The sequence below is a fragment of the Chiloscyllium plagiosum genome, chromosome 5, assembly GCF_004010195.1.
Source record: "Chiloscyllium plagiosum isolate BGI_BamShark_2017 chromosome 5, ASM401019v2, whole genome shotgun sequence".
Lineage (NCBI taxonomy): Eukaryota > Metazoa > Chordata > Chondrichthyes > Orectolobiformes > Hemiscylliidae > Chiloscyllium > Chiloscyllium plagiosum.
This window is the reverse complement of record NC_057714.1, coordinates 123814141-123825685: the sequence shown is the minus strand read 5'-3', so window position 1 is coordinate 123825685 and position 11545 is coordinate 123814141. Positions and strand designations below refer to the sequence as shown.

General features: G+C 51.8%; 1 protein-coding gene across 1 annotated transcript in view; it reads left to right on the top strand.

Moving 5' to 3' along the window:
• Positions 1-11545, top strand: part of LOC122550361 (protein scribble homolog) — a 114912-nt gene that overhangs the window by 66506 nt on the left and 36861 nt on the right. The window contains exons 16-20 of the mRNA XM_043691091.1: positions 246-539; positions 1042-1152; positions 4711-4887; positions 9524-9640; positions 10436-10630. Of these exons, the coding sequence (XP_043547026.1) occupies positions 246-539; positions 1042-1152; positions 4711-4887; positions 9524-9640; positions 10436-10630 (894 nt within the window). The remainder of the gene's footprint in view (positions 1-245; positions 540-1041; positions 1153-4710; positions 4888-9523; positions 9641-10435; positions 10631-11545) is intronic.

Here is an 11545-nt window from a genome sequence, read left to right as displayed (position 1 = left end):
ACTGACCCTCCAACAGTGCGGCACTCCCTCAGCACTGACCCTCCAACAGTGCGGCACTCCCTCAGCACTGACCCTCTGGCGGCGCTTCCTCAGCACTGATGTGGCTTTGCTTGGTTCTGGGTTCAGGACCCTGTTGATGTGAAGTGTATGTGAAGGCTGTGAATGAATAGCTGGAGTGGTGTAGTGGGCACACTGTGGGGCTGCAGTTCATTGTGAACTGACTGCAGGTTTGCGCATGTTTTCAGATCAATGGGGTAGAGATGGCAGATGCCAGGCATGATCAGGCAGTAGCACTTCTTACGGGCACAGCACCCACCATCACCATGGTAGTCGAACGTGAGATGTCAGAATTAGTGAAATCTGCAGATGACGTGCTGACAGGAGATGGCTCCCCGTCTCTGCATCGAGCGAGGCCATACTCACCGCCTCCTGCTGGCCAGTCGCTGAATGACGATTACCATGATCCCGCGATCGAGACTGTCACCCCATCTAACCAGCCGGCTGTCAACCTTCCCACTCCAGAGGAATACCCTGTGGAGGTAAGAGGATGTAGGGGCCTGCAATCATCTCCTGGGAGGATGGGCAAAGGACTCGGTGGGGGCTAATCCAAGGGATTTACTGCCTCTGTGGGTGAACTGAGAGTGAGGGGTTAATACCCCCCCGTGTGGGTGAGTGGTTAATACCCCCCCGTGTGGGTGAGTGGTTAATACCCCCCCGTGTGGGTGAGGGGTTAATACCCCCCCGTGTGGGTGAGGGGTTAATACCCCCCCCCTCGTGTGGGTGAGGGGTTAATACCCCCCCCCCCCGTGTGGGTGAGGGGTTAATACCCCCCCCCTCCCGTGTGGGTGAGGGGTTAATACCCCCCCCCCGTGTGGGTGAGGGGTTAATACCCCCCGTGTGGGTGAGGGGTTCTTAACCCCCAACCCCTCCATGTGGGTGAGCAGTGTTTTGTTGCTTGGTTCTTACTCAGTGGGGCTATTGTTGGTGAGGGTCTCTGTACCCTGAGGCTGATATACACTTGTGCTGTGTTTCCTCCCCCAGGAGATTGTTTTGTTAAAGACAGGAGGGCCCCTGGGGCTCAGCATTGTTGGAGGAAGTGACCATGCCAGCCACCCGTTTGGAATCCACGAGCCTGGTGTCTTCATCTCCAAGGTACCCGGGCCATTGACTGCCTGCTGGTCCTCTCTCTAGTCTGTGCTAGAGCTGCTGGTTCTCTCTGTGGTCTGTGCTGGGGCTGCTGGTCCTCTCTGTGGTCTGTGCTGGGGCTGCTGGTCCTCCCTGTGGTCTGTGCTGGGGCTGCTGGTCCTCCCTGTAGTCTGGGCTGGGGCTGCTGGTCCTCCCTGTAGTCTGGGCTGGGGCTGCTGGTCCTCTCTCTGGTCTGTTATGGGGCTGCTGGTCCTCCCTGTAGTCTGTGATGGGGCTGCTGGTCCTCCCTGTAGTCTGTGCTGGGGCTGCTGGTCCTCTGTCTGTGGTCTGTGCTGGGGCTGCTGGAGACAGACTTGCCTGGGATTGATCTAGCGACAGGGCTGGATTATTGGGGTTGAGATTGCTGTCCCAGCTCACTGGGGGACTGGGCTGAAAACTAAGCCCCATCTTTCCAGAACTGTCACAAAACTGAAACTTTTTTTAAAGTTCACAAAATTCCAAAATTTACCTGTTTTCAAGATCCAGAGATTGTTAGGAAACACATTTGAGGTTTCATTCAAGAGTTTAGCTCAGGGAAGCATTTATAAATTAATGATACAACACCGTTGTTGACAATTACTCACTATCCACACTGTCCACGTTGGAAGTCCCATGTCTCAGCAGCTCTGATGGGCCCGAGCCTAGAGCCATATCTCCCACCATATGTTTGGAAAGTGTTTCAGGGACGGGGGAGGTTGCTCCTTGACCTTGTGATCATTGGAATTCCTTTCTTTGCTTCCTTTTCTGTATTTCCTCTTGCTGACTGTTGTCTCAAAGAATTGTGTCCCTCCCACAGGAGTTTCCTCCAAGTTAGCTGCTTCTAAACGAGGGTCTCTCATTTGCTGAGATCTGTGTTTGCATTTCATGCCAGAAGCCTTCCAGGATTCTTTAAAATGCTTCCTTTCTCCGCTTCGGATTTGAGTGCCTGCCTTGAGCTGGATCAGGGTGAATTGCTTTCGTAATTGGAACTCTGACTCCTGAGCACGTGGCTGGCCCCAGTGAAGTTAATTTCATTGGGCCATGGCCTTGTTGCTATTGGCTGCTTCAAGGATGCTGATGTTAGTACGTCTGTTCACCCAGCTGTTGGGGAGAATCTGTCCCTCACAGCATTGACTGGCCTTCTCCAGGGCCTGGCAGTAGTCTGTGTACAGAATCCCAGTTTTGGAGCTATATACAGGGGCCAGACAGGTGTGACAAGGAGCTTGGGATCAGCACGGATGTCACAGTCATCGAAGACTTTGCTAAGTTGGTGATCTCAGACTGAATGTGGTTTTGGATCTCCACATCGATGTCAGTCTTCAATGAGAAGTAGGGGAAATGTTCCACTATTGGCAGGGTTTCTCTGTTGATCTTAATGGAGACATTGACCAGAACTTGCCCTAAGACGAGTTGGTAAATGATGAGAGTCGTCTTGAAGTTGAGGTTAATTCCAATTCTTTGGTTTGATTCAGTGAAGGCATTAACAGAGGCGTGATGATTCTATTATCCATTTTCTGAAGTTCCATAAGTGAGGTCGGTGCTTTTTTCCTATTGGATTTCAACTGGTTGAGGCCAGAAAGTTTCCTGTCCATCAGTGTTGACAAGGTGAATGTGGAGGGGAGGGTAACGGGAGCCGGTAGTGACACATCCCTGCCTGATACCTGTCTTGACCTCAATCAGTTCTGACACATTACTATCAGTGAGCACAATCACCTGTATCCCGCTGTGGTGGGGATAGAGGACCTTAATGAATTCCTTTAGAAAGCCAGCCTCTGTCTGACAGGACCTTCCATAGCACGTCTAGTGACTGAGTGAAAAGCCTTGGTCAGAATGATGTAGAGTGGCTGGTGTTGGTAAAACCCCGTAACTTAAAATCAAATCCCTTTACAATCACCCCCCCACCACCACCCTCACGCACCCCTGTACACATGCAGACGCACATGCACGCAGACGCACCATTGTACGCATACACACGCACCCTTGAACGCGCGCACACGCACCCTTGAACGCGCGCACACGCACCCTTGAACGCGCGCACACGCACCCTTGAACGCGCGCACACGCACCCTTGAACGCGCGCACACGCACCCTTGAACGCGCGCACACGCACCCTTGAACGCGCGCACACGCACCCTTGAACGCGCGCACACGCACCCTTGAACGCGCGCACACGCACCCTTGAACGCGCGCACACGCACCCTTGAACGCGCGCACACGCACCCTTGAACGCGCGCACACGCACCCTTGAACGCGCGCACACGCACCCTTGAACGCGCGCACACGCACCCTTGAACGCGCGCACACGCACCCTTGAACGCGCGCACACGCACCCTTGAACGCGCGCACACGCACCCTTGAACGCGCGCACACGCACCCTTGAACGCGCGCACACGCACCCTTGAACGCGCGCACACGCACCCTTGAACGCGCGCACACGCACCCTTGAACGCGCGCACACGCACCCTTGAACGCGCGCACACGCACCCTTGAACGCGCGCACACGCACCCTTGAACGCGCGCACACGCACCCTTGAACGCGCGCACACGCACCCTTGAACGCGCGCACACGCACCCTTGAACGCGCGCACACGCACCCTTGAACGCGCGCACACGCACCCTTGAACGCGCGCACACGCACCCTTGAACGCGCGCACACGCACCCTTGAACGCGCGCACACGCACCCTTGAACGCGCGCACACGCACCCTTGAACGCGCGCACACGCACCCTTGAACGCGCGCACACGCACCCTTGAACGCGCGCACACGCACCCTTGAACGCGCGCACACGCACGGGGCAGTGGGATTAGTTTGGGGATTGATACAGGGCTATGGGGAGAGAGCGGGGCAGTAGGATTAGTTTGGGGATTGATACAGTGCTATGGGGAGAGAGAGTGGGGCAGTCCGATTAGTTTGGGGATTGATACAGGGCTATAGGAAGAGAGTGGGGCAGTGGGATTAGTTTAGGGATTGATACAGGGCTATGGGGAGAGAGCGGGGCATTGGGATTAGTTTGGAGATTGATACAGGACTAAGGGGAGAGAGTGGGACAGTGGGATCAGTTGGGGGATTGATACAGGGCTATGGGAAGAGAGTGGGGCAGTGGGATTAGTTTGGGGACTCTGCATTGCAATCAGCCATCCTGGACAGTGTGCTGCCATGATGTCAGCTCTCATTGCTCTCTGATCAGTCTTGTCTTACATATGCACATGCACACTCAGCCTGTCTGCCCTGCAGGTGAAAGGGAGGACTGCAGATGCTGGAGATCAGAGTCCAGAGTGTGGTGCTGGAAAAGCACAGCAGGTCAGGCAGCAGCCGAGGAGCAGGAGAATCGACGTTTTGGGCTTGCTAATGAAGAGCTTATGCCCAAGATGTCGTTTCTTCTGCTCCTTGAATGCTGCCTGATCTGCTGTGCTTTTCCAGCACCACACTCTGGACTCTGACAGCCCCTCAAGCTTGTTGTGTTATTTGATGAGCTGGTCGATCTGGTTTCTCTGTGTTACTGCCTATCCCACTAACCTTTCTGCACCTTGCTGTTGGTAATGCAGGTTATTGGCGATGGCCTGGCAGCTCGTAATGGCCTCCGGGTTGGTGACCGTATTCTGGAAGTGAATGGTATCGATCTTCGCCACGCGACCCATCAGGAGGCAGTGATGGCTCTGCTATCGAACCAGCAGGAGATCCGGCTGTTGGTACGCAGGGATCCAGCTCCACCTGGGATGCAGGTCAGTCACGAGGGGAAAGCACACTCTTGCAGCTTCACCCTGATCGATGGACATGTTCAACCAAGAAGTGGGCTCAGAGCCAGTTCTCAGTGTCACATCCTCCTGGAGCCTGATGTGTGCTTGCTGAGATCAGACAGCTACCTGTGCTGACTTACTCATAGTGACGAGGGGTTTGCTTCATTCATTCATGGAGCATAGGTGTCTCTGGCTGAGCCAGTATTTGCTACGCTGAGCATGGTAGGAGTGAACTGCCTTCCTGAACCGCTGCAGTCCATGTGCTGTAGGCTGGCCCACAGTGCCGTCAGGGAGGGAATTCAGGAGTTTGAACTGCGATATATTTCCAAGTCAGGATGGTGAGGGGCTTGGAGGGGAACTTGCAAGGGATGGTTTCCCATGTATCTGCTGTCCTTGTCCTTCTAGATGGGAGTGACCGTGTATCTGGAAGGTGCTACCAGTCAGGTCTTTGTGAGTTAATGTCGTACATCTTCCAGATAGCAACTCTGCCTCAGTATGTGATGCTCTTCCCCTCCATCAGATGTTGTTGGTTCAGTTTGCACAACAGGAATTATCCCTGGTCACCTGGCAAATATCTATTGCTCAACTACATCCCAAAAGTACATTGTCTGGTAATTCCATTGGATATTGAGTTCAGGAGCTGCGGATAACCAGGATAGGTACTTGCATATCTCTGCGTAGTTATTAGCGAATTTATTCCATTCATATTGAAGTATGAGTAAGATTAGATTACATTACATTACATTACAGTGTGGAAACAGGCCCTTCGGCCCAACAAGTCCACACCGACCCGCCGAAGCGCAACCCACCCATACCCCTACATTTATCCCTTACCTAACACTACGGGCAATTTAGTATGGCCAATTCACCTGACCTGCACATCTTTGGACTGTGGGAGGAAACCGGAGCACCCGGAGGAAACCCACGCAGACACGGGGAGAACGTGCAAACTCCACACAGTCAGTCGCCTGAGTCGGGAATTGAATCCGGGTCTCGGGCGCTGTGAGGCAGCAGTGCTAACCACTGTGCCACCGTGCCGCCCATGAATATAATTTTTATTTTTCTCAAGAAATAATTTACAGTGTGGAAACAGGCCCTTCGGCCCAACAAGTCCACACCGACCCGCCGAAGCGCAACCCACCCATACCCCTACATTTACCCCTTACCTAACACTACAATTTAGCGTGGCCAATTCACCTGACCTGCACATCTTTTGGACTGTGGGAGGAAACCGGAGCACCCGGAGGAAACCCACGCAGACACGGGGAGAACGTGCAAACTCCACACAGTCAGTCACCCTGAGTCGGGAATTGAACCCGGGTCTCTGGCACTGTGAGGCAGCAGTGCTAACCACTGTGCCACCGTGCTGCCAAGATGCGGCATAAAAAATGCCAAAGTGTGAATGGACACCCAATGGCACCCTTGCCCATCTTTCATCTAAAGGAGATGGCTGCAAGACAAGGATTTGATGAGGTCGTGGTATTGTCACTGGATTAGGTAATGCTGTATGGCCAAAACTCTGAGTCTGGAGCTTTAAACCCATGAAACCATTGCTGATTGTAAAATCCCATTGACTCATAAATACCCTTTCGGGAAGGAAACCTGGTATCCTGAGCCTGGTGTGGCTGCAGGCCCACAGCAATATGATTGACTCTCATCACCTCTTGAATGTCCAGTTGGATCACTCACTATGAAGCCTGACAGAGACAGTCAGGTTTGCCAACAGCCCTGCCAACCCTATAAACTCCTCAGTAATTTCTGTGGGCTAGTGCCAACATTGGGAGAGCTCTCTCACAGCAATACAGTCACACTCATGGGATCCCGGACACCACCATCCCATCCCTGGATACGTCCTATCCCACCAGCAAGACACACCTAGCGGAGTTGGCTGCACAGTGGGATAGACGATAGGTGCAGGAATAGGCCATTCGGCCCTTCAAGCCAGCACCACCATTCAATATGATCATGGCTGATCATCCACAATCAGTATCCTGTTCCTGCCTTATCCCCATAACCCTTCATTCCACTATCTTTAAGAGCTCTTTCCATCTCTTTCTTGAAAGTATCCAGAGACTGGGCCTCCACTGCCTTCTGGGGCAGAGCATTCCATCGCTTCAGTCTTTCAGTGTCAGGTAATCCTGCCATTTCAGGAATTGACCTCGTGAACCTACGCTGCACTTCCTCAATAGCCAGAATGTCTTTCCTCAAATTTGGAGACTAGAACTGCACGCAGTACTCCAGGTGTGGTCTCACCAGGGCCCTGTACAGCTGCAGAAGCACCTCTTTGCTTCTATACTCAATTCCTCTTGTTATGAAGGCCAGCATGCTATTAGCCTTCTTCACTACCTGCTGTACCTGCATGCTTGCCTTCATTGACTGGTGTATAAGAACACCCAGATCTCTCTGTACTGTCCCTTTACCTACCTTGACTCCATTTAGGTAGTAATCTGCCTTCCTGTTCTTGCCACCAAAGTGGATAACCACACATTTATCCACATTAAACTGTATCTGCCATACATCTGACCACTCACCTAACCTGTACAAGTCACCCTATATTCTCCTAACATCCTCCTCCTCACTTCACCCTGCCACCCAGCTTTAGGGCCCATAGCCTTGGTAGTATCCTAAAGGGATCAAAGGGTATGGGAGAGACAATGGGAATGGGTTATGTGATTGCATAATCAGGTGTCATCGTGTTGAATGGTGGGGCAGGCTTGAAGGGCCACAGGCCTTACTCCTGCATCAATTATCTATGTTTCTATGTATTCAGTGTCTCCAACCATTTCTTACTATCCCGTGGACTGAATCGAATTGGGCTGAAGACTGGTATGTGACGCTGGGGGCCACTGGCGGAGGCTGAGATGGATCATCCACTGGGCATTTCCAGCTGAAAGTTGCTGTAAATGCTTCAGCCTTATCTTTTGCCTAGGTGTGTTGGCCTCTTCCATTGTTGAGGATGGGGAGATTTCTGGAGCCTGCTCCTCCAGTGAGTTGGTTAATTGTCCACCACCACTACTGGATGTGGTGGGACTGCTGAGTTTGGATCTGATGTGTTGGTTGTGGAATCGCTGAGCTGTGTCTATCACTTGCTGCTTATGTTGTTTGCCAGCTTGACTAGACGCATCCTGCTCCTGCTCCTGTCATACCTTTTGACTGTCTTGCAGTATTGATCCAATGGTTTGACAGAGATGGTGCCATTGGGGATATGCCGAGCCAGGAGGTTACAGACGGTTGAAATAATTAGACCAGTTGCTAATAGGCCACAGCACTGATCAGCAGTGTCACACAACACAATGGAGGGGGGTCTCAATGTGAAGGTGGGACTTGTCTCCACACAGACTGTGTGGTGGTCACTCTTACCGATGGACAGATACATCTGTAGCCGGCAGACTAGTAAGGATGAGGTCTTGTGTGTTTTTTCCTCTTGTTGGTTCTGTCCCAACCTGCCGCACCCCAGTCTCACAGCTATGTCCTTTAGGACCTGACCAGCTCCATCAGTAATGCTGCAGCCGAGCCACTCCTGGTGGTGGATATCTCAAATAGTGCATGCAGTTTTGGTCTCGTTATTTTGAGGAGGATATAAATGTATTGAAGATCGTTCAGAGGATTGATCCCTGCAATGAGTGAGTTGGCAGGAAAGTTGGACAGACGACTTTTTCTTAGTAGAGTTTAGAAAAGCAAGGGGTGATTTCTTTTTTATATTCACTCACGGGGTGAGGCTATCACAGGTTGGGTCAGCATTTATTACCCATCCCTAATTGCCCAGAGGGCATTGCTGTGGGTCTGGAGTCACATGTAGGCCAGACCAGGTAAGGATGGCAGTTTCCTTCCCTAAAGGACATTAGTGACCCAGATGGGGTTTTCCCAACAATTAGCAATTGATTCACAGTCATCATCATCAGACTGTTAATTCCAGATATCTCTTGAATTCAAATTCCACCATCTGCTGTGGCAAGATTCAAATGCAGTTGCCGAGAACATTTCCTGGGTCTCTGGGTTAACATTCCAGCGTTAATACCAGGAGGCCATCACTTCCCCTTGACTTGATTGGGTATATCAGATCCTGAATGGCCTTAAAGTGAATGGGGAAAGGATGTTTCCTATTGTGGGTCTGTCCAGAATGACAGGACTATGTTTTAAAATCACTGCATGTTGTGCGACTTCAGCATCCTCTCCCTCAGGAGGTTCGGGTGGTGGCTCTGATCATTAATTTTAAGGCTGAGGGAGATAGATTCTTGTGAGGCAGTAGAATTGAGGGACGTTGAGGTTGGATGGGATTATGGAATTCTAATCACAACCAGGTCTTTGTGAATAGAGGGAGTAGGTTCAGGGGTAGAATGGCTGACTCATGCCCCTGATTGGTTTGGTTGCCATTGACAGAGGGGGGAGGAGAAGGGAAGGATGGTCTGGAGGAGGGCAGAACTGGGCAGAGGGTGGGTCTGGTCATGGGGAGTGGACATGGCTGGGGGCGACATCTAGAGGATCTAGAGCGGGGTTTTGGGGCTGGGGGGGGTGTTTTGGAGCTGGGCAGTTTTGGGGCTGTGCCTATGTTCCCCAAATCGAACTGAGCTGTGACATGGCTGTCTGATTGTGTTTGCCTGCTCACACCCATCTCCAACAGGAGATCCAGATTGAGAAGCTGCCTGGAGAGAAGTTGGGCATCAGTATCCGAGGAGGAGCCAAAGGCCATGCCGGAAATCCCTTTGATTCGACAGATGAGGGAATCTTTATCTCCAAGGTACTGTCTCAGCGAGCTGACCAACCTTAGGCTAGACTGAAGCAAGTGTTTGGCGGTAGCACTGACTGAATTAGGAACCGTGTGTCAACATGACTAGCAATAGGAGTGGGATAAGACCATTCAGCCCCTCAAGCCTGCACTGCCACCCAATCCAGTGTTGGCTTATAGTGACCTTGTGTTTCGCCTCCACTTTCCCACCCACTTCGTGTATCCTAGATTGCCCGAGAGACTAGCAATGTTTCTCATCCTTCCTTCCAACCCTGCCCCCCCCCCCTCCCCGGCTTTAAAATATTCACCGATGGAATTCCAAAGACACACAACCCTCTGAGTGAAGGAATATCTCTTCATCTCATTCCTGAACGACCTGGGGCAGTGCCCCCTGGTTTAGATTCTCCAGCCTCCGGGTCTACCCTGTCAAATCCCTTCAGAATCCTGTGTTTCTCAATGGGGTCAGCTCTCATTTCAGGGAACGTAGAGCCAGTTTACTCAGCCTCTCATCATAATGCAATCCTTTCATTCCACTGTCCAATGGAGTGAATAATTCAGTTTCGATCCTTCAATCTGTGTCTTTGGTCCAAGTAGGAACAGCTTTCTCCATTTAACTGATTAGAGTTTCTGCAAGGATGGTGGGTGTCATTTTGCGAGCTACACATTGTTGAACGTGCCATGTCCCAGCAAGGCCCTCGTGGTGTCCATGTGAGCAGCACCTCTTGCTGTACTGAGGGTCAGCCCGCACCCCCCCCCCCCCCCAGTGTCAGTGTCACCATTGCCAATGGATTTCTGTGTGCTCTGTAGGTGAGTTCGAGTGGAGCAGCAGCTCGTGATGGTAGGCTGCACGTGGGACTGAGGATACTCGAGGTTAATAACCACAGCCTGCTGGGAATGACCCACACTGAAGCAGTACGCATTCTGCGAGGAATCGGAGACACCTTAACGATACTGGTCTGTGATGGCTTCGACCCTCGGGCAGCCCCCGCCATAACCGCGGAGGTAAGAACCCAGAGTCCGTAACCGCGGAGGTGAGGGCCGGGAGTCCGTAACCGCGGAGGTGAGGGCCGGGAGTCCGGAGGTGAGGGCCGGGAGTCTGTAACCGCGGAGGTGAGGGCCGGGAGTCGGGAGGTTCATGTCTCAGTGTGGGATTTGGGTGTCCTTGTGTGAGACAGATTTACAGATGTTCAGGCAGTAGCAGTTGGTGGCAATGTGTTGGTTTTCCTCTTGGGAAGCAGTGGGCTGCTGAAGGTTGTCTTGTTGAATTATGATTAATGACTGGGCCATGCCATTGAGATTTCATACTGCAGGACGCTGTTTGGACCTTTCACCAGGTGATAGTTTTTCTCATTTTAATGTGAACTCTGTTTGTCCCAACGCCTGGAAATTGGCCTCAATTTAAGCTAGAATTTTCAAACTTTATGCTGAGCTTGTCTTTATTATCATCAATGTTAGATAAATATTTTAATTCACCCTGACATTGTTCACTAAATCTAACTCGTTAATAGATCTAGCATAGCATTCCCCTTATTATAAGATTGTTTCATGCAAACAAGGGGGAAGGTGGGACCTCTATAAACAGGATGGTCTGCACCTGAACCTGAGGGGCACCAGTATCCTTGGTGGGAGGTTTGCTAGTGCTCTTGGGGGGGGGTTAAACTAACTCTGCAGGGGCATGGGAACCCAGACTGTAGCTTTAGGGTGCAGCACCTGGAGTGTAGGGAGGTTAGGAACATGGCATCAATTTCATAGGAGGGTGCCTGTAAACAGGAAAGTGGTTTGAAGTGTGTATACTTCAATGCAAGAAGTAAACGAAATAAGGTAGGTGAACTTGCAGCGTGGGTTGGTACCTGGGACTTCGATGTTGTGGCTATTACGGAGACATGGGTAGAACAGGGACAGGAGTGGCTGTTGCAG